Below are 24,228 nucleotides of genomic sequence, written 5' to 3' on the forward strand. Positions count from 1 at the left end.
TTCATGTCTTGTCACAATAGGTATGCTGTGAATGTAACAAACCACAAACTAAATCCATGTCTTGTCACAATAGGTATGCTGTGAATGTAACAAACCACAAACTAATATTTGTGTACTTACTGCCACTTTGTTTTTATCCACAAACTCTGCATAGGCGTTTTTGTATTCCACCTTTTTGTCCCGGAGTTGTACTCTATATCCCCAATTCAGTGAGCCAATGTGGTCCTGAAATAAGTGAGGTCAGATTAGAAAGGATAAACAAGTAGAATTATTAAAGAAATTTAAATTCAAAATGAAATAGGTTAACTGGTTACATTTTTCTAGTAAAGGTCTAGTTAACCTGAAACTTTGTTTAAATAACTTTAATGCATTTTCATGAAATAATCCCTAATTATAATGAAACACACTTTATGAAAAAAGTGGGGGAAAAAAAAGTAATTATTTTGTAAAAATGCTCTGCCGCCCATTCTGTATTTTATAATGTCCTTGGTTGATGCTGGACAGCCTACTAGGGGAGACATAAGTCTAGGGTGGGGTTGGATCAGATGGGAGGATACTCAACAACCATGTTCAGCAAATACTTTAAGTATCCAAGTTCGAAACATGAAATGGCAGAGGGCCAGATAGGGTAATTATTGGCGCCTTGTTCTGGGAAAACTTGGCTTAATGTATGCTGGTAAAAAGTCATACCAGATTAGCCTGTGTAGATCGCACAGGCTAATCAGGGACAACACTTTCAGCTTTCACGGAAGTTTTTGATATAAGGAAGTCTCTTCTTAAGGGAAATCTAGTCTAGGTTTAAAGTGTTGTCACTGATTAGCCTATGCAAACTGGGACGACACTTAATGCACATGAATTAAGCCCTGTTGTCCCAGAATGAGGCTCAGTGTATGTCTGCCTATGTGTATGCCTGCCTCAGTGTATGCCTGCCTCAGTGTATGCCTGCCTCAGTGTATGCCTGCCTCAACAACATGCCAGGATCATAAAAACATTGATGGGTAACAACCAGGGATCATATTTTTTTCGGTTTTGTTGGTCCTAGACCGAATGGGGTCATGAAAGACCGATTGAAAATCCCAAACAGTCGGTCCGATTCTGTTTGATAAAATTCCCATGTCATGAAATCGATTACACAGTGTACATGCTAACACACCCTAATGACACTCTTATCTCGATTAGGTGTGATAAATCATTCGCTGCAGTCTCTAAACCGGTCAGGACTGGTTTATTGCACGTCAGACTAAGAATCAAAAACTTGTGAACAGCGGATTAAAGACGCATCCGAAAAGACGCGTCTGAAAGCACGCGCTGTAACTATACAAAACATGCCGATACATTTTCCACCAGCGTAATAATCCGGTTATATAATTATGAATGAAAGTCACAGATCTGATCGACAGAACAGCCGAAAACTATTTTTATGGGCGGAACATCACATAAAATAGTACACAAGAAAATAATAAACATTGTATAAATCTTTAGTAAAACCATGCTAGAATCGAAATGTTTCGCTCTCGTGATTAATTCCCTACGCATCTTAACTATCGGTCGTGGGTTATTTGACAACAAACTATAATGTACACGAATTATTTCTTAATTATTTGGTGTGTTATTGTCAGTAGCCAACCTACGCGCAGACATTTGTTTGGTTCAGTGCATGTTTGTAAGCTATTATCGAGTCGACAACAATTGAAAACATCGGTATAGACTTATGAAAAAGTCTGATAAAACAGCACACGAAACAACAATAAAATAGCAAATGATAAAACCAGTTGAGAAAACTCGTTCCGTTAAAAAAAATAATGCCCAAGGGAATTTTACTTGTACATTTATTATACCACCTTCATGAATGGCAAATCAATGGTATATATTTTAATGTAATTTGTCATGATTTCGGACATAAATTTTCGGATACTTTTTTCCCATTTATATCCGGACCGATTGATTTTGCGGGAAAATATGATCCCTGGTAACAACCCTACTTCACTGTGGATCAAAGTCACTTAACATTACCTGTATTGCATTTTTCATGGTTGTCCAATTATGTTCCACTGAAAATGTAGAACAAAACAGCATATTAAGTGTATATGCAAAAGTGATAGTACAAACAATTAAATTTCAATAACAAACAGGTGTAATAAAAAAGCGATAACTTGGGTGTTTGCTCTAAACTGAGTCACTGATGATAATGAAACATTGTCCCTATTGAATAATAATAAACGGGTTCGATCCCCATTGTGGGAGCATTCTTTAGATCTCCCCCATAGACACCAAGTATTGGTTCTAGGCCCAGGAAATGGACTCGAGAGCGTTTTAAATAAGAAGTAAGTACTTTAATAGTGCTAAAATAAATAGGTTTACAAAAAACAACAACAATAAAACAGCTTTCAAACAAAAGTATAGAAATCAGTCACTTACCCTTTTCTGGTACCTGCCAACCATAATGTTTGGCATCTTCTATACTGTGGCCTAAAATAAGAACCGAATGGGTACCTTACATATTTGTCTCAAAGAAAATCAGTGCTACATAACAATAATCTGAGCTGTTCAAAGCTTACCGCACTAAACGATTCCCTTTGAGTTAACTTAAATATTGACTTCGAAATAAAAGATGGAAAGCTGATTTCAATATCTGTAGTAGTTTTTGTATCAGTAAATGTACATTTTTACCTGCATTATTTTTAAGTACCGCAAGAAACGTGGCAATGTCACAAAACCAGGTTTTGATCATTTGTGTTATTACTTAAAAGTAATTAAGCAAGGCTAAATCTAGGTCTGCAGGAAAGAAAATTTATATCAGATGGCTCTAGTGCAGAATAGTCCACATAATATTGTGAACAAAATCCCATATGTTCAAAATAAAAATTGTTGCAAATAATTTATGTAGATTTTGTAACATTGAAGTCAAAAATATAAAGCCCTTGTTCTGGTACTGTCCTTTTACCCAAGAAATAAATAAATTTGTGTCAGAGATTATTCATATAATACAGATTTCAAACAGGAAATGCCATCCCCTCATGGTGGCCATTAGTAGTTTTAAAATAGAATGATGGATGATTAAGTGACAGTTCAGACAAGCTGTTACCTTTAAAGGTAAAAACACAAGTGTTACATGCAATATTGTCATAACATGAATTGAATTTGAGACACATTACTTTCAAACCCATCAATATACAGCCAAGTTGTGACCTTGAAAGAAATATTCAAGCTGTTTTATTTCTTTATTTGACCTTTGATCCCTGAGTTTGACCTTCACCTTTGAGGTAGCTAGTGGAGTGCTACAAACAACATGTTGTCTTATCACAGTGGACATTTGTGGCATTCTTTTTTAGAATCCATCAATATATGGCAAAGTTATGGGAACAGGACAGGAAATTTTGCACAGACATACAGACAGACGGACTAAGAATGCGACTGCTGTATTCCACATTCTCCAAAGTGCGGCACAAAAACAAGGGAAGTATTTCTATGTAAACAATATGAATACATTTTAATTATTTTGACAACAAACAATGCAAAATGTGAAGGGCCTTGCCACTCAGGTTGTCATGATAACCTACCAAGTATAGCAGCTTGGTGCATGAGTTTCTTTGGAATGCAGCCTACATTTACACACGTCCCTCCTAGACCTGTAACAAAGTTCCCAAGATCAATAACATGGCCATGACAACCATAAATGCTATGAAATCAGTGTGCAGTCTTTGTACATAATTAAAATAATTGCATGACAGAATAATTTACATGTTTAGTCATTGTTATGTTTTACGAAGGTAAAAATAGTTAGTTTGATTAATGAATCATGTTGAGAAGACGTTATTTATACTGACATTTAAATGATACTGAGTTTCTTGATATACACATTTAAATCTGGAATTGTGTACATTTAGCTAAGTTTAAATCTCAAATATTAAATTTGCATGATTTGTGTTTCAGTATGCTACAGGTAAATAACAACATTTATAGGTTATGAAATTCTCTAACTTGTTCAGAAATTTCAATGTATTTGTTGGGACAGCGATTTTTTTCCTTCTTTATAAAGTACCGGAAGACGGCACTTTTCCAATGGGGAAAAAACTATAAATTTCCCAATTGCTGTCCAAAAAAATCCCAATTGAAGTTCCCCCCATACAAATTTTATTTTTATTTTTTTATAAAACCAACATTTAGTTAATTTCCTGAAGCAGCTCTATGACATAAACATAAGTCAATATAATATTGACAAGTTAACAACACTTAGATATCAACTTTGAAGTATTCATTAGCAACAAATAATATATACCAATTTCCCAATCTGAAGATTCCACAATGCAAATTTTTACAATTTCATTTTTTTCCCGACACTCTTTTTCCCCAATAGGGCTCGTACCGGTATTTTTACCAATAGAAAAAAATCGATGTTGGAAGATGTTTTTGTTTTCTGAGATCTGGATTCTTTTTTTATTTCAAATTTGACATTATAACTGAGCCTCTCACAGGAAAACAGAGCTTAATGCATGTAAGTGAATTGTCCTCCAAGATAAGCCAGTGCAGTCTGCACAGGCTTATCAATGATGACACTTTTTTCTTTTTTTTTCTTTGTCATTTAAAGGAAGTCTCTTCTTAGCAAAAATCCAGCTTGAGCATAAAGTGTCGTCCCTCATGAGCCTGTGCAGTCTGCACAAGCAAACCTTGGACAACACTTCATGAACATGCATTAAACCCTATTTTTCCACAGTGAGGGTTAATAACATTCCTGCAGGTCTACCCACCCCAAGTTGTTCCAATAGGTGTTGGCTCCACATAATCAAACACTGCCACCTTCTTCCCAAGATCAGCTGCAGTCTGCAATCAGAGATACTTGAGTTCTAATGTTTCAACACAATCAGTAGAATGATAACTTAATGTGTAATTAAAAACAGTTCAAATTGGTCCATGAGAACAACACACTTGCTTATATAAGTTGCAATAATGGTAAAATGCTTGATAAAGTTTTCAGACAGACAGAGAGACATAACCCACACCCACTACATTATGGGAATAGAGATATGTAAGTAAATGCATGCAACATATCAATAAGGTCAGAAAATGGTCTACATTTCAAAGACTTAAGTGAGAGGCTACACCTACATTGGACAAAGAGCAAGAAAGTTCATCAGTTTGAACCAGATTATGGCAAAACTTGGCATAATGTATGTGTTTTTCCAGACTTGCCTGTGCAGTCCACACAGGCTTATCAGTGATGTCATGTGCAGTCCACACAGGCTTATCAGTGATGTCATGTGCAGTCCACACAGGCTTATCAGTGATGTCATGTGCAGTCCACACAGGCTTATCAGTGATGTCATGTGCATTCCACACAGGCTTATCAGTGATGTCATATGCAGTCCACACAGGCTTATCAGTGATGTCATGTGCAGTCCACACAGGCTTATCAGTGATGTCATATGCAGTCCACACAGGCTTATCAGTGATGTCATGTGCAGTCCACACAGGCTTATCAGTGATGTCATGTGCAGTCCACACAGGCTTATCAGTTATGTCATATGCAGTCCACACAGGCTTATCAGTGATGTCATGTGCAGTCCACACAGGCTTATCAGTGATGTCATGTGCAGTCCACACAGGCTTATCAGTGATGTCATATGCAGTCCACACAGGCTTATCAGTGATGTCATGTGCAGTCCACACAGGCTTATCAGTGATGACACTTTTCCTTTCCGCTTTCATAGATTTATTTGTTTGAAGAAAGTTTCATCTAAACGAAAACCCAATTTAGGCATTACTTTTTGTTTTTCCAGAAAGCTTGTTTTAACTCTCAAAATGAGCCCCAAGGGGAAATGGAAACACTTTGACCTCAACACCTGCCCCAACAGAAAATGGTTGCCCTCTCACCTTGGAGGCTGCCAGACCACCTGACCCGCCGCCAATCACAATGAGGTCAAAGTCAAAGCTGTGATTGGACGCATTGATCATTGGCAGAAGCTTGTTCTCCGCATGTGCTTTAAACGTGTCGTCACAACCACCTGAAACACAAAACAAACTTTTTATGATCTACAATGGGCATGAACGATAAAGTAACTGTCAGTCCTCGCGTTTGACAAAAATTCAATATGTTAAACTGTCATTTTTTTTTTTTTAACAAATCTAAGAATATGACAAATGTACTGACTGGTTAATGTTTATTTCACTTAAAACTCACATAAAATGTAATTTACCAACCAGTCCAACTTGCTATCTTTGCTGGTGATGTAACAAACTCCAAGTGCGATTCTAATTAAGAATCAGTCAATAATTGCACCTTGTTTCGTGACCTAGGCAACACAACAAGCTTTGGCTTGGTTGAATTGAATTTTACTGATTTTAATCCTTATAATGATCGTAAATTATATATAACAGGGAACCACACAACAGTGGCCTGTTCCCTGTCAAGATTTCATTAAAAAGTTAGCAGTATTAGTGGCTGCTTCAAGAATCGAAAATGTATTAAAACAAAAGCACCGCATAACGGGTGCCAACGCTTGGCTGTGGGTGCATTTTTTAATAAATAAAGCTTGTCAGAATTTTTTTATTTATTTTTTAGAGGTCACAGTGACCTTGACCTTTGACCTAGAGACCCAAAAATGGGTGTGGCATCTTGAACTCATCAAGGTGCCTCTACATATGAAGTTTCAAAGTTGTAGATGGAAGCAGTTTGATTTTAGAGCAAAATGTCAAACTTTAAGCACAAAGCCGACAAACGGCAGACGACACGACGAGCTGGCTATGACAATACCTCGGGTTTTCCCTGAAAACAGCCGAGCTAAAAATCACAAAGCTTTCTTCACTCTAATTTGAGGCTTTACCATATGTTTCAATAGATCATGTTTTTATTGTTTTTAGAATCACTTACAATTGTGAACGTCAAAATAATTAACAAGAGGGCCTGATAGGCCCAAAGTCGCTCACCTGAGATAACAAGATATTGTTGGGACAAATCTTCTGACCAAGTTTCATGAAAATCGGAAAATAAATGTGGCTTCTAGAGTGATAACAAGGTTTAACTACAGCCATATAAGGAAAAATGCCATGCCCCTCTTGCAGCCATGTTTTTCAACCAACCGGCATCTTTTATAAACTCTTCCAAGATATTATCGGGATGAATCTTCTGACCAAGTTTCATGAAGATACGACAGTAAATGTGGCCTCTAGAGTATTAACAAGATTTACTATAGCCATATAAGGGAAAATGCCCCTCCCCTTGGAAGCCGTTTTTTTCAAGCAAACATATTTATTTTCGAACTCATCCAAGATATCATTGAGACCAATCTTCTGACGAAATAGCATTAAGATTGGACAATAAATGTGGCCTCTAGAGTGTTAACAAGGTTTTTCGAACTCATCCAAGTCATATATAGCCGTATACGGAAAAATGCCCCGCCCCTGGAGGACATGTTTTTAAAGCAACCAAAACCATTTTCGAACTCATCTGAGATATCATTGGGACAAATCTTCTGACCAAGTTTCATGATGATCAGAAACAAGAGGGCCATCAGGCCCTAAGGCGCTCACCTGAAAGCCAAAGGAACTAGACTATTCTGAAAAAAATGCAAGCTGATTTATGAAGATTATTTTGGACCAAAAAAGTGACTTTTTACATGTTTTTTTTATATTTAACCTTGTGACTTAGTTTTTGAGCTCATATGACCCAGCTTCAATCTCTGGAAAAAATTTCATTGGGACAAATGTTCTGACCAAGTTTCATGAAGATAGGCCAATAAATGTGGCTAATATAGTGTCAACAAGTTTTCACAAAAACCATATAAGGACAACTGCCCCCCCCCCCCTGGCGGCCATGTTTTTCAACGAACCATAAACATTTTCAAACTCACTCGAGCTATTGTTAGAACAAATGTTCTGATGGTTCTGATGAAGTTTCATAAAGATTGGATAATAAATGTGACTTCTAGAGTGTTAATAAGGTTTTGTAGTAAATAGCCATTTAAGGAAAAATGCCACGCCCCCTTGCGGCCATGTTTTATAACTGATCTCAACCATTTTTGAAGTTAGCCCAGATATAATTAGTTCAAATATTCTGACCAAGTTTCATGAGCATTGGACCACAAATGTGACTTCTAGAGTGTTAATAAGGTTTTAACATACAGTAAAGCCATATAAGGAAAACTGCCCCGCCCCATGGCGGCCATGTTTTTCATTCAACTTAACCATTTTCGAACTCGTCCAAGATATTATTGGGACACATGTTTTGACCAAGTTTCATGAAGATTGGACTTAAAATGTGACTTCTAGAGTGTTAACAAGGTTTTACTATAGCCATATAAGGAAAACTGCCACGCCCCATGGTGGCCATGTTTTTCAACCAACCGGAACTATTTTCGAAATTGTCCAAGATAATATTGGCTCACATGTTCTGACAAAGTTTCATGAAGATGTGACTAAAAATGTGACTTCTAGAGTGTTAACAAGGTTTTACTCTAGCCATATAAGGAAAACTGCCACGCCCCCTGGCAGCCATGTTTTTCAACCAACCGGAACCATTTTCGAACTCGTCCAAGATATTATATGGACACATGTTCTGACAAAGTTTCATGAAGATCGGACTAAAAATGTGACTTCTAGAGTGTTAACAAGGTTTTACTATAGCCATATAAGGAAAACTGCCACGCCCCCTGGCGGCCATGTTTTTCAATCAACCGGAACCATTTTCGAACTTGTCCAAGATTTTATTAGGACACATGTTTCCACCAAGTTTCATGCAGATTGGACTAAAAATGTGACTTCTAGAGTGTTAACAAGGTTTTACTATAGCCATAATAGGAAAACTGCCACGCCCCCTGGCAGCCATGTTTTTCAACCAACCGGAACCATTTTCGAACTCGTCCAAGATATTATTGAGACACGTGTTCTAACCAAGTTTCATGAAGATTGGACAATAAATGTTACCTTTAGAGTGTTAACAAGGTAAATGTTGACGAAGCACGACAGACAAAAGGCGATCACAATAGCTCACCATGAGCACTTTGTGCTCAGGTGAGCTAAAAAAAAATGTGACCTCTAGAGTGTTAACAAGGTTTTACTATAGCCATATAAGGATGCCCCGCCCCTTGGCAGCCATGTTTTTCAAGCAAACGTAACCATTTTCGAACTCATCCAAGATATCAATAAGACAAATCTTCTGACCATATTTCATGAAGATTGGACAATAAATTTGGCCTCTAGAGTGTTAACAAGGTTTTACAAAAGCCATATATAGCCTTTTAAGGAAAAATGCCCCGTCCCCTGGTGGCCATTTTTTAAAGAAACCAAAACCATTTTCTAACTCATCCAAGTTATCACTGGGACAAATCTTCAAACCAAGTTTCATAAAGATTGGAAAATTAATGTGGCCTCTAGAGTGTTAACAAGGTTTTACTATACCCATATAAGGAAAAATGCCCCGTCCCCTGGCAGCCTTTTTTTTTTCAACCAAAGGGCATCATTTTTTAAGTTGTCCAAGATATAATTGGGATGAATCTTCTGACCAAGTTTCATGAAGATTGGACAATAAATGTGGCCTCTAGAGTGTTAACAAGATTTTACTATAGCCATATATAGCCATATAAGGAACAAGAGCACCGCATAACGGGTGCCACGCTCGGCTGCGGGTGCAGTTATGAATAAATAAAAGCTTGCCAGAAATTATTATTTTTTTATATTTTTTTATAAGTCACAGTGACCTTGACCTAGTGACCCAAAATGGGTGTGGCATGTACAACTCATCAAGGTGCAGCTACATATGAAGTTTCAAGGTTTAAGCACTTTGATTTTAGAGCCAATGTTCAAAACCTTGACAAAATGTTAAGGTTTTAGCACGACACGGACGACACGACGATGGACACAACACGACACGACGAGCTGGCTATGACAATACCTCCGGTTTTCTCCGAAAACAGCCAGGCTAAAAATGCCCCGCCCCTCGGCAGCCATGTTTTTCAAGCAAACGTAACGGCTTTTTATAATTCATCTAAGATATCATTGAGACCAATCTTCTGACCAAATTTCATGAAGATTGGACAATATATGTGGCCTCTAGAGAGTTAACAAGGCAAAAGTTGACAGCGCACGACGCACAACGGACAAAAGGCGATCACAAAAGCTCACCATGAACACGTTGTGGTGAGCTAAAAAAAAACAACACCTATACAAGGTATTTCTTATTGTTTGGTAAAAGAAGAAAAGGTCAGGTAAAATCTGGTGAGGTCCAGAAAATTTTTAAAGTGAACGGACCTCATGTCTTGAAAGCTTTTTTTTTCCCTCCCATGGGTTGCTTAAAATTGACTTGTAGAGTGTTAACAAGGTTTCCCTCCCGCCATAGTATAGAAAAACTGCCATGCCCCCTGGTAGCAATGTTTCCCGCAACCCGACACCATTTTTGCTAAGTTGTTTACCTCATTTTACCCATGCCAAGATACCATTGAGACGAATGTTATCACCAAATTTCATGAAGATTAGACAAGAAATGTGGCCTCTAGAGAGTTAACAAGGTCAATGTTGACGATGGACAGAGCACAACAAATGAAGGACAAAGCTCACCATGAACACACTGGTGAAGTAAAAAGTGTTTTTTAATGCGCTGCAAATCATGTGATGAAGCAACTTAAATATTTGAACCACTGTCAAGTGTTAAACCTGTATGATGTTCATTCAATAAGACATATATATATATTATCGACTCATGAAAGCATACCGTCACATACTTACATAAAATAATTTTAAGCATATGTTATATTTCCAATCATCATGTTAAACAGACAAAATATCTTTATTGTTATCTTAATTTTTATAAGCTAAGTTTAAAACCGACTAATACATTCAGTATTTCCAAAGTCAATTTCCAAACAAACAAATCCATTTAGAAAGCCAGCTTTAATTTATTGCTAGAATTGGCAGCCATAAGAACAAATCAATATCATATTTCCCCATTCACAATATAATATTCATCCATTCAGACCTACTGAACTTTTCATGCGCTAAATAAAGCTTCATAGTTCTTCTGCTATCCAATAAATCCATGTCAATTGTCATATGTGTGAATTCCTAGTGTTGCTTTAATGCTAAATCTGTAAATGTAGCTCTGTATGCCTTATTAGGTAAAAATGTCTGTTTTAATTGGTTGTAAAATTGTTTATTTGCAGTTAGTTTTCCAACATTTTTTAAACAAATATTCAGCATATGGACATTGATTTTGCTAATCTTCTCCTGATCAAAACTTGTGCCCAAACTAACATACCGTAATTACTCTATGTTTTCGGACACTTAAAAATAATTATTTATTTTCGTGTCCGAAAACTTAGATACCAAAAATATTCACAAAATACAGGTGTCCGAAAACTTAGAGTAAAAAATTTAAAAAGTGTACGAAAATAGCGTCAATTGTATCAATGACTACCGGTAATAGCACGCTCTTGTAAAATACCATGCTGTATAGTATAAATTACAGATATATATGTTTGCACTGCATTTTAAATAATTTTAAATGCTTAATTTATTTGACAGAAAGTTACTACAAGGTTGTACTTTCACCAACGAGTTCAAAGATGAGCATGTGATGTACCGATACTCGCTAGTATGAACCTGTAATTAACGCAACAAAAAAGCAATGAATTCTTTGTTTGTTCATTTCCGATAGTTGTTGTCTAACACCTTCCATTGTTCGTAAAACTTGCAATAGGGTGTATCACACTTTGAAGCGTTTATTATTTGTCACAGTTATCTTACTGAGAAGGGGTAGTACCATTGCGGTAGATAATTGAACTGTTAATTGGCACTACCCCTGGTCATAACGCTTATGCTATCGGGTGCAACCATTGTTTAATACCGGTTTACAAGGTTATTTACCCAATAACGCAAATGTAATGGTCCGTTGCCCTCAGGCATGCACCTGCCATGTTTTATGATGTTAATCTGGTTGTAAAACCCCATGATCGAAGTGTCATTAGATATCGAAAACAGGACCGATATTTGGTAAAATAGCGCTATAAAATATACTGTCCGAAAACTTAGAGACATTAATTATGGACAAAAACTCGTGTGTCCGAAAATTAAGAGTCATAAAAAATAATTATTTTTGCTAAAAAAAAGGGTGTCCGAAAACTTAGAATGTCCTAAAACATAGAATAATTACAGTACATATCAAGTCATTTGTATTTTTGTTATAAGGATATTGTTTTGTTTATTCAATGTAATTATTTTTTAGAGTTCTACATAAAAATTGTTAGATGCTTTCAGGTTTTTCTTGTTTTTTTGTTGCTTATTTTTATATATAATTATTAAGTGAAACATAAATAGACAATCTTTCTAATAATGTTTGTTTTTATAATAAACAAGAGATGTGTTTGTCAGAAACACAATGCCCCCTATTGCGCCGCTTTGAAGCCATAAATTTGACCTTTGACCTTGAAGAATGACCTTGACCTTCACCTTTAGCCACTCAAAATGTGCAGCTCCATGAGATACACATGCATGCCAAATTTCAAGTTGCTATCTTCAATATTCAAAAAGTTATGGCCCATGTTAAAGTTTTCGGACTGACGAACAGACGCCATATATTTGACATTTGACCTTGAAGGATGACCTTGACCTTCACCTTTCACCACTCAAAATGTTCAGCTCCATGAGATACACATGCATGCCAAATATCAAGTTGCTTTGTTGAATATTGAAAAAGTTATGGCCAATGTTAAAGTTTTCCAAAGGACGGACAGACGCCATATATTTGACATTTGACCTTGAAGGATGACCTTCACCTTTCACTACTCAAAATGTGCAGCTTCATGAGATGCACATGTATGCCAAATATCAAGTTGCTATGTTCAATATTGAAAAAGTTATGGCCATTAAAGTTTTCGAACGGACGGACAGACTGACACACTGACTTACTGACGGACAGTTAAACTGCTATATGCCACCCTACCGGGGGCATAAAAACATCTTAAAATTGTTTTTACTTCTTAAAATATCAAATAATGTTTTCTTTAAAACAATATCATAAACTTGTTAATATTTGTTAAAAAAAGTTTATATTAGTAGAATGTGAATATTTAAAATAAAACGTTATTGGGTTGAAATAAGTTTTTGTTATTCTTTGACTTAGATATTACCGATCATGACATTTTCATATGTGTTAATGTTCATTTACTTAATGGTAATTACATAGCAATACAATTCCAAACATGTGCCATATTAAGTCAACAAATTAACATTTATCATCATCATCATCATCATCATAAATCCCTTTACCGGTTTGGTAGTTGGGGGTAAATGAGGGACGCTGAAATCCTCCTCCAGTCAGGTCTGTTGTGTGCTGCTGAGAGTACTTTATCCATGGGAGGGATGTCTACTCATTTACATTATCCATCCAGCTTTTCTTGACGGCCTCGACGTCATCCTCACTCTAGTGTGCCCTGGAGAACAGTCTTGCACAGAGAGTCGTGCCTAGTGATGTGTCCAAACCAAGCTAATTTTTGTGTTTTGACAGTCGCCAATTGGTGGATCTTGTTGGTCTTGTGCTCCGTATAGGAGATGCGGAGCAGTCTTTGGAACCTTTATGTTCAAATGTCTGTATCCTGCGTTCTGTGTCCGCGTGAAGCATCCAGGTCTCACAGCCATAGAGTAGGATGGTGACTACAAGGGACTTGTAGAACCTGTACTTGGTGGTTAAGCTGATGGAACTGCTTGTATAAAACCAACTCAGTCTGGCAATCGCTGCGATCACTGTGACAATTCTTATTCAGACCTCAGCAGTACTGGTACCATCCTTTGACAGGTTTTTGCCCAAGTACTTTAAGCTGGTCACTTCTAGCTTCTCGCTGTTCATGGTGATGTCTGCACTGGTGTTGGTTGTGCTGTTCACCATATTTGACTTCTACGTACTGACCAACATCTTGTATGCTCTTGCTGGCCTTCATCCTGTATGCTCTTGCTCTTTCATAGAGTCTGTTGGTGAGATCGTAAAGTTCACTGCTGGTGCCACCCATGAGGTCAATGTCATCAATGAATCTCAAGTGGAGATCGGTCTTCCACTGACGAAGATAGAAGTGTGGTGGTCATGGAAAGTCTCCTGTATTATCTTCTCAAGGAAAAGGTTGAACAGGACGGGAGAGAGCAGACCTCTCTGATTGACACCCACTGATGTCCTGTAGAAGTCCACCCTGCTGTCTGTTGAGAAGTACTGCTCTGCTGGTGTTTCCGTAGAGTCCTTGAATGACTTGCACCAGCCCTTCGTCAATGTGGAATCCTCTCATACCATGCCATAGGCCATTATGCCACATGCTGTCAAAAGCTTTCTTAAAGTCAATGAAGTTGCGGAAAAGGTCACGTTAGTGTTGCAGGTGTTTCTCCATGATGATTCTGCAGTTGAAGATCTGTTCCACTGTGAGTAAATTAACATTACAAAGCCTAAAAACAACCCATCATACTTCACACACCTGACAATAAACAAATCATCTAGCCATTTTTTTTCTTTCTAAAAAAAAACATCTGCATACTGACCTAGGTGTTTGCTGTTGATGAAGACATTTGGTACCGTTTTCTGACCTGTCAGCTCAGCCAGACCAGCTTGGATGGCAGAACCATCCGCTGAAATGCACCAATCAAAATGATAAGTCTAATAATATAAAATTGATTAAGGCAATAAAACTTTATTCCCTTTGTTATATTTTACTTGCTAAGTCAATTAACTTACTTATGCCTTAACAAGTTGCAACTACGAGTTGTCTCTTTTTTTTTTATCTTTTTTTTTTTACAAGAACATAATTATATACATGTTAGTTTCTATTTAAGTCTGAATTATACAGAGAGTTAGGATTTCATTTTCAATTATTTTTTGGTGTTTTGGGAGATAAAAGATGAAACTATATGTTAAAATTATTCAAAGCCATTAATCTTGTTCTAAACATAATGGTGTATTTTTTTCTAAAACATTTTGGATTAAAGTCAAGAAAAACTAGAGCTTTGTCACAAACATGACAAATACCCAAACCCAACCACATTTTCACATCATAAAAATGCTTATTTACAATATCAAATAGGTCTAAGTCAAAGGTCTGCCTAGGCAGGTGACTTGGGCAAAAATATTGCGACCAGTTGGGAAGAGGGTAACTTGGGCCGAAATATCGCCCCCAGCCCCACCCCCACCCCCAATTTTCAAGACAATTAAATGCATATAATACCTGTTAAGCAACCTCCCATTTAAATTTCAGCACATGAAATTTATGATATTTATTTCTTCACACACATTTAAAACCAAATGCATACACAACTATACATTTCTGATAGTTTTCACACATCCTATCTTCTATTAAGTTATTTCATTAGATCTCTATCAGTAATTGTATTCTTCCTACAGTACATGCATTCTTCCCATACAGAAGTATTGATTGATGCCTTTTGAATTGGCATGTGGCATTTCCTTTTACATGCTTACAACTAGCTGCAACTCCCTGGATAGTGGTCAAAGACCTTTGATGAAAGACCTACATCATTGATAAGTGTACTTAAAAGCTTGCATCTTTTTGAGGCATAGATTAACTAATGGAAATACTTTTTAACAGGTTTTATTGTTGTTAAAATTGGAAATATTATTGCAAGGTAATGCTATTGTTTTGTTTAAGCAAAAAAAATCACAACAACTTCATATTAAATATGAAATTTACAATTCAAAACAAATAAGGGTCATTGGGCTATTGATGTAAAATATAATGCACTTTCATGTACACTTGAAAGGTTATAGTAAATTGTATGTTAAGTTTGTCGTTTTCTTTTTACTTAACAGGGTTTTTTTTCCACTTTTTGGGAAGATAGCCCATGGCTTTGGAATTGGGAATTTTATCGGCATTTTCATGAAATTGGGAAAATAAATTCATTAGCCTTTTTTTCCACACGAAAAGTCCACTAATTAGGGAAATTTGATTTAACTCTTTACAATCATTCAAATTAAAAGAAAAAAATCATATAAAACTTTGTTAGATGTAATTGAATTAAATTGAGATAAAATACACATAAGACTTCTTTCTAAAAAAAAAAAAAAAAAAAAAAATTTTTTTTTTTTTTTTTTTTGAAATTGGGAATTTTTTGCCACATTTTGGGAAAAAAGTATACTTTTTGGGATTGGGAACATAGCCGAATTTCGGCTATAAAATTGGGCAAAAAAAAACCCTGCTTAATGTTTAATTCAATTAACAAATACGATAAAAATGAATGCACATAATTCCTGATTTTCATTTTGTATGCAATATTTTCAAAATATTAAAAATGAAACTTATTTTAAGATCTATATTAAACAACCCAACAACATGACTTCTCCTTGATTTCTCCTGACTTCTTCTCCCAGCCAAGGGAGAAGTGACATCGGTGTGCAGTATAAATGCCAGAGGGAAATGCCATGTGCATGAATGAGTGAGCAAAAATGCCATGTGTATGAATGAGTGAGCAAAAATGCCATGTGTATGAATGAGTGAGCAAAAATGCCATGTGTATGAATGAGTGAGCAAAAATGCCATGTGTACAATTGAGTGAGCAAAAATGCCATGTGTATGAAAGAATGAGCAAAAATGCCATGTGTATGAAAGAATGAGCAAAAATGCCATGTGTACGAAAGAATGAGCAAAAATGCCATGTGTATGAAAGAATGAGCAAAAATGCCATGAGTATGAACGAGTGAGCAAAAAATGCCAGAGCAAAAAATGCCAGATGTTATATAGTGCAACAGTCTTTTTGTGCAATTATCAATTGGATATTTAGTATTGGATATATTGGATACTTAGAGTAAATAGCATTGACTTATTTGCATACTCTGACTTGATCAGCTTCCAGCAATTTAGGTCCACATTAACATTAGAACCCACAATAGAATGTAATACCTCCAATACTCAATTTAAAACAAAATGTTAAAAACTTTTACATGTAAATTGTTAATGTCATTTTTTTTTAAATGCATTTTTACCTGGGGAATTTTTCATCTGGCATTTTTACCACCATTTGTGACTTCTCCCTTTAATTTGACCCAAAACTGACCACTGTCATTTTTCTTCATAAATAACCATGCTGCATACGACAGTAACTGCTTAAATGACTCAGGATAGAAACCTGCACCGGTTCAAATTTAAAACAAGGGACAAAATTGTCACAAAACCAGGTTTTCATTGTGAAAAAAAATCTGATAAAGGGAGACAACTCAAACTGAACTTTTGAAATGAACAAAGAAAATTAACCCCCTTTGTAAGTTTGTTTTAAAATAAATCTATTTTTAGTCGTGGCGACCTTGACATTGGAGATATGCACATGATTTTTTTTTTTTGACCTTTGACCATGAAGGATGACCTTGACCTTTCACCACTAAAAATGTGCAGCTTCATAAGATACACATGCATGGCAAATATCAAGTTGCTATCTTCAATATTGCAAAAGTTATGAGCAACGTTAAAGTTTGCGGACGGACACACGGACGGACCGACGGACGGTCAAAATTTGTGTGCGTATGGAAAGGCGTTGTCCATATACACATGCATACCAAATATGAAGGTTATATCTCAAGGGACATAGAAGTTAAGAGCATTTTTCGAAACCTAAACGCAGATTTTGAAACCTAAACGCAGACCCCTACTTCAAGGTCAAGGTCACAGGGGTCAAAATTGTTGTGCGTATGGAAAGGCCTTGTCCATATACACATGCATACCAAATATGAAGGTTATATCTCAAGGGACATTTATGGCCATTTTTGACCTTTGAACTCAAAGTGTGACCTTGACCTTGGAGATATCGACGTAATTATTTCGCGCGACACACCGTCCAATGATGGTGAACAAATGTGCCAAATGATTTTAAAATCTGACAATGAACGACATAGTTATGGCTCGGACAAGCTCATTTATGGCCATTTTTGACCTTTGAACTCAAAGTGTGACCTTGACCTTGGAGATATCGACAGTAATTATTTCGCGCGACACACCGTCCAATGATGGTGAACAAATGTGACAAATGATTTTAAAATCTGACAATGAACGACATAGTTATGGCCCGGACAAGCTTGTTCCGCCCGCCCGCCAGCCCGCCAGCCAGCCCGCCAGCCAGCCAGCCAGCCCGCCCGCATTCGCCAATCTAATAACCAGTTTTTTCCTTCGGAAAACCTGGTTAATAAGAAATCTTATAATTAGGAATTTGTGTCTTGAAATCTTTAAACTGGGAATTTTTGAGCATTATTAATTGCTTGGCATTGCTTGCACATCCCTATACAATAATCTTTCTCCCTGTCTTTTTTTCTACCTTAAGAGTGGAAATGGGGCCAAAAGTTTCAAAAAACGGCCAAAGTAAACTGTGAAAAACATCCTTTTGAGCTAAAAACTGTCAAAAAACACCATTTCACAATTCATAAATACTCTTTGTTTCACGGTTCTTCGTTCTAATTTGAAAATGTGTTCGCTAGTAATGTAACTTGCTATGCTTGGTCCAATTGTAAATAATCTTTAAAATTAACAATATGAGTACCACTGATTCAATCATTTAATATTGTAGACCGTTAAAGACCTGCAGACACATCATAATCATAATGAACTGACAAACCAAACATTACTGTAGCAAACAAGATCACCGCATAACGGGTGCCACGCTCGGCTGCGAAAGCTTGTTAGAATTTTTTCTTTTTTATGAGGTCACAGTGACCTTGACCTTTGACCTAGTGACCCAAAATGGGTGTGGCGTGTAGAAGTCATCAAGGTGCATGTACATATGAAGTTTCAAAGTTGTAGGTCGAAGCACTGTGATGTTAGAGGCAAAGTTAAAGTTTTATACTAGAGGTCACAGTGACCTTGACCTTTGACCTAGTGACCCAAAAATGGGTAAGGCGTGTAGAACTCATCAAGGTGCATGTACATATGAAGTTTCAAAGTTGTAGGTGGAAGCACTATGATGTTATAGGCAAATTTAAAGTTTTAAATTAGAGGTCACAGTGACCTTGACCTTTGACCTAGTGACCCAAAAATGGGTGTGGCGTGTAGAACTTATCAAGGTGCATGTATATATGAAGTTTCAAAGTGGTAGGTAGAAGCACTGTGATGTTAGAGGCAAAGTTAAAGTTTTATATTAGAGGTCACAGTGAACTTGACCTTTGACCTAGTGACCCAAAAATGGGTGTGGCATGTAAAACTCATCAAAGTGCATGTACATATGAAGTTTCAAAGTTGTAGGTGGAAGCACTTTAATTTTAGAGCCAATGTAAAGGTTTTAGTACGACGCCGGAAGGCAGACCACGAGGAGGCTATGACAATACCTCGGGTTTTCTCCAAAAACAGCCGAGCTAAACAAGTTAGCACTTTATAATAATTTTCAATAAACTTGATAATACAATTCACAGGTGAACAACATCAAGTCCCTTTGTGACTGTTTAATATCAGGTTTAACCCATTTTTGCCTAGCGTCTAGAAAAAAGGCCTTGGCAAACAGCTTAGACTCAGTTGAGACGCCGCATGATGCAGCATTTCATCAGGGTCTGCACTGTTTGCTTAAAGGAATTTCTGTAAGAAATATTCTAAATATAGATATAAATATACCTGACATCCCTAATTTTGGAAATAAATTGATCCAATTTAGAAGGATGGGAGAGTCCACTAGGAATAAATGGGTTTAATATCAGGTTTTATATCAGTGGCATCACTGCAGACATTAGACAAAGAACAGAAAATCAATGCAACATCATGCACCAACACATGAAGTAAACTCTTTCAGTGCTTGAACCAAATTTTGAAGGCCTTTGCAAACAGTTTGGATCCAGAAGAGGATTCATCAGGATTCAAACTGTTTGCTATTCTGATAGTATTCTTTGAAAAAACTCGAAGAAAATGCTAATTTTAGAAAATCAGCAGACGACATTTAAGCAGACAACAAATTTCCCAGCATGCAAAGGGTTAATTGCTAATTCCAGTTTGCTTTCTGCTGCTATTTTATGGATGTAGGCTTATGTTGTTTATATGTTGCAAATTGAAATATTGCTAGGCCATACCAAATGGATTATTTGTTCCAACGATTTTTCCACAAACAATTGGAGTGAGTGGGTGCAATTAAACACAAGAAGACCAAAATGACCTACCATGGCTTGCAAGTGTTATAGGCTGTGGCAAGTTTGGAAAGAATGGTACGATTTTAACAATCATTGAAAGGGATCTCATCCAATGCAACTTACAAAATTTTAAAACTTTGTAAAACATTTCATCCCCACACCCACAGACAGGGCCTATTTTGGGCCCAGGGGCATAACTTGAATAAACTTATTAGAGAAGCACTTATGATGTAACATGCCAAATATTACGCCCTTTGGCCTTTTTGTTTCTGAAGTTTTTAAAATGTCACTCAAGTCTTCTAAGTAAATTATGTGACCTTGAGGCCAGTTTTGACCCAAGGGACATAATTTGAACAGTATTTGTAGTGGACCCCTGAACCTTGGGGCTTCAAAAATTTATTTCCTATACAGGTGTATATAAATCTTGTGACCACTGGGACGTGGTCAGTCGTGATCCCAGAGCCACAATTTAAACAAACTTTGTACAAGACCTCTGTCTGATGTGTGACACTAAATATTTGGGATGCAACAGGTTACAAAAAACATTAACCGGTTAACCTTTACTAAATACATCAAAGCTCTGGTTTTGGGAAGACTATTTTTTAAGCTGTTTCTATATATGTTAATATAAATCACGTGACCCCTCAACTTTGACCACAAGACCATGATTTAAACAAACTAAGAAGAGGACTTCTAAACAATGTTACATACAAAATATTAATCACCTAATTAGCAATTTGTTTTTAGCGAATAAGACTTTTTAAAGTCATTTACTATATTAGTCTTTACAAATCATGTGACCCCTGGGTTGTGGGCAGTTTTGACCCCAATGGCACGATTCAAACAATCCTAGTAGAGGACCACTAGATGAAGTCACACACCAAATAACCAACCTCTAAGCCAGTCAGACTTATGGAGCTTTAACATACTTTAACATAGATTTATCAATAATATGCATATTCTAAGTATAAAAGGGGCCATAATTCTGTCAAAATGCTTGATACAGTTGTCTGCCCTTGTTGATAGGTTGGGGTCATGATGGTAAACAAGTATGCAAAATATGAAAGCAATATGTCAAGGGACACAGGAAATATTTGGGGTAGTACGCAAACTTTAACATAGATTTATCAATAATATGCATATTCTAAGTATAAAAGGGGCCATAATTCTGTCAAAATGCTTGATACAGTTGTCTGCTCTTGTTAATAGGTTGGGGTCATGATGGTAAACAAGTATGCAAAATATGAAAGCAATATGTCAAGGGACAATGAAAATAATTGGGGTAGTAGGAAAACTTTAACATTTGCACGCTATAACGCTAACGGAAATGGAAACGCCGGGGTGAGTAGGATAGCTCCACTACATATTTCATATATAATAGTCGAGCTAAAAATGTCTATATTATGGGGTGACTTAGTGAATAGTCCCGCTAAAAATGTCTATATATAGGGTGAGTATTGAATAGTCCCGCTAAAAAAGTCTATATTTACCTTCCTTATCCAGCTCAAAGGAATTGAAAGCAACATTAAGTGATGAAAATAAGTTTTTCACCTGAAATAAGAAATAATTATCAGTACAAGTTGGACTTGTCATAACAAAAGCATGTAAGATTCGCACATACATAACATAACATTAAACCCATGAGCAAGTTCAAAGTAATATTAATCATAAAGAGATTTTTAGCCTAAGCAAAGTGGCAGGGGGGAGATCGAGGCCTCATTCTTTTTAATGTCCCATTCTTTATGCCCCACCATTCAATACAGATATACCCAACATGTTTTTATTGGCTATTTAGCAATTTATAGAGCAACATACAGTATTACTTGGTATTAGCATCAATATTATTTGTATAACAAATAACAATTAAATATGACAAATGGATGCTAGACTAAAAGTACTGAAATGCATAAAGCTAACCATACACCTTTTTTTAAAGAAAGAGGTTGTCCTGCATATTTTTGCTACTCTGGCTAAATCTTTGTCATATAATTTATTAATTATCAATGGTAAAACAAATACACTATATGTTCATTGCATTGTTATAATATAACAATGTTAACAGTTGGAAAAAGCCAGACTCACAGGTGGAGAAGGGGATGAAAATGGTTCAACATTTTTAAATTAAACTACCATAATTACTCTAACTTTTCGGACACTAAGTTTTTGGACACCCACTTTTTAAGCCAAAATAATTATTTTTCGTGACTCTATATTTTTGGACATACGGGTTTTCGTCCATAATTAATGCCCAATTTTTCAGACAGTATATTTTACAGCGCTTTTTGACAAGATTTCTGCCCTGTTTTTGCTTATCTGGGACCTTTCGATCATGGAGTTTTACAACTAGATTGAGGTCATAAAACCTGGCCTAGAATGGACCATTACAATTGCGTTATTGGGTAGATTACCATGTACACCAAAAATAAACAATGGTTTCACCCAACAGCATTTGAAAATTGTATCGTATTCAGGAAGAAGTATATTGTTTTTTTTTTAAACTTTTTTATATACCATTTCAGGTATGACATTGCAAATAAGTAAAGTTGTATTTTACATAAAGCAGAGAAAGGAGATTACAACACAATACAATAATTGCACATTTATTAATTGGTTTTATTTCAATATAATAATTGACAAACAAACATAACATACATATCTCTAAATTTTCGGACACTCGTTATTTTTGAATATATTTTCGTATCTAAATTTTCAAAGACACGATAAACAATAAAGAGAACTTATTTTAATGGAAACTCTGTGACAAGTTCAATTTTTGTGAAGGCTATTTGCTTTAATTGCTGAAATGTGGCTGTTAAATGGTACAAATGTACTTTACAGTTTCCATAAAGATACCATGAAGGATTCCATATATAATGAATCACAGGTGGTTAGCATGTGGCTATGATATTAATTAGTGAAAACATCATTTAGAACGATAAATAATCAAATTATAACGAAAAATCAACTTTTCTGAAAAATAAATTTTTCACTATCAAATATATATATATAACAAGGTATCCAACTCATAATCACCAGAAAACAGGGTGCATCACTTTGAACAGCCATTACTTCATCAATTTCGCAGCGATGTTCACGATCTCGGTCTTATTCAACGCAGAAATGAATTTCTTTTCTGGAAATGTACATGTCTTGCAATATTTTTACAAATGCTGGGTCAACTTTTAAGAAATAACACAATACACAACGCCTGTGACCTACTTGACATCGATCAGACCTGATCTAAGACTGAAATCTTCACGGAGTAAAGGGCATTTTCCTTGCAAAGTTCACGTACCTCGATAAAATAATTCAAATAAAACATGAACAAATCCTAATCGGCAGTTATAATGCTTTTTGTGCTAGATTGCCTATGTATGTATTGGAATAAAGCTGTTCAATATAATCAAATAAAAAAAAAAAATATAATGTTTTTCCTTCCTACCTACCCTAATTTTTTTGGCCAGTAACCTGAACCACAACATTATTGTCTTAGCCTTACCACAAGAATTCAAATATGGCGTCTAATATGCATCAGTCAACAGTATGGTGTATTAACTGCTTGACACTTAATATAAACATTATATACTGTGAAACCATTTATTTTCGTCGGCACAAAATTTCGCCCTTTTCATAAAAATGACTATTTCGTCCGCTCTTAAATTCGCCCATTTCTGGTTTTGAAAAAAAAAAACAACGTCCGATTTGTTTGTAATACATGTAAAACGCGGTTGCGAAAAAATCGTGTTGGGGAAAGAGAGGTGACACTTGGTAGTCACTTGCAGGAGGTCGGCCTTGTTTGGCATATGCCAATTAACAAGTCTGTTATTTTAGGTGATAGTAACTGTCCCTTATTATTTTATGTCATTGACACGTTCTTTGTTATGATTAGCGGATAAGTGGGACTGAATAATCGTTAACGAGGGTTTAAACAACGAAGCCAATTGCCAATTAGTCTTTTTCCATTACTATCACGGTCAAACTGATAACAATCTTACCCTTTAAACAATCCCGGTGCACTCGATAAAAAATAATGAAGAAGAAGAACCTTTATCGGCGCCAATTAGAGAAGGTGCGAACATTATGGGTTATATTTAGCGTAAGCAAATTATTTTGGTCATATTTCATTAAAGTTTCAAGCGTTTTGCATCGTAAATATTTGATCA

At 36.1% G+C, this 24,228-nt stretch overlaps 1 protein-coding gene across 7 annotated transcripts in view; it reads right to left on the reverse strand.

Moving 5' to 3' along the window:
- LOC127832467 (thioredoxin reductase 1, cytoplasmic-like) overlaps positions 1 to 24,228 on the reverse strand; it is an 89,035-nt gene that overhangs the window by 41,973 nt on the left and 22,834 nt on the right. For all 7 annotated transcript variants that reach the window (XM_052357960.1, XM_052357964.1, XM_052357962.1 and 4 more), the window contains exons 3-10: positions 21,556 to 21,616; positions 14,506 to 14,592; positions 5,872 to 6,002; positions 4,749 to 4,821; positions 3,561 to 3,629; positions 2,419 to 2,469; positions 2,014 to 2,051; positions 121 to 225 (exon numbers count right to left, since the gene is read on the reverse strand). In XM_052357960.1, the coding sequence (XP_052213920.1) occupies positions 121 to 225; positions 2,014 to 2,051; positions 2,419 to 2,469; positions 3,561 to 3,629; positions 4,749 to 4,821; positions 5,872 to 6,002; positions 14,506 to 14,592; positions 21,556 to 21,616 (615 nt within the window). The remainder of the gene's footprint in view (positions 1 to 120; positions 226 to 2,013; positions 2,052 to 2,418; positions 2,470 to 3,560; positions 3,630 to 4,748; positions 4,822 to 5,871; positions 6,003 to 14,505; positions 14,593 to 21,555; positions 21,617 to 24,228) is intronic.

The sequence above is a fragment of the Dreissena polymorpha genome, chromosome 5 (assembly GCF_020536995.1).
Source record: "Dreissena polymorpha isolate Duluth1 chromosome 5, UMN_Dpol_1.0, whole genome shotgun sequence".
Classification (NCBI taxonomy): Eukaryota; Metazoa; Mollusca; class Bivalvia; order Myida; family Dreissenidae; genus Dreissena; species Dreissena polymorpha.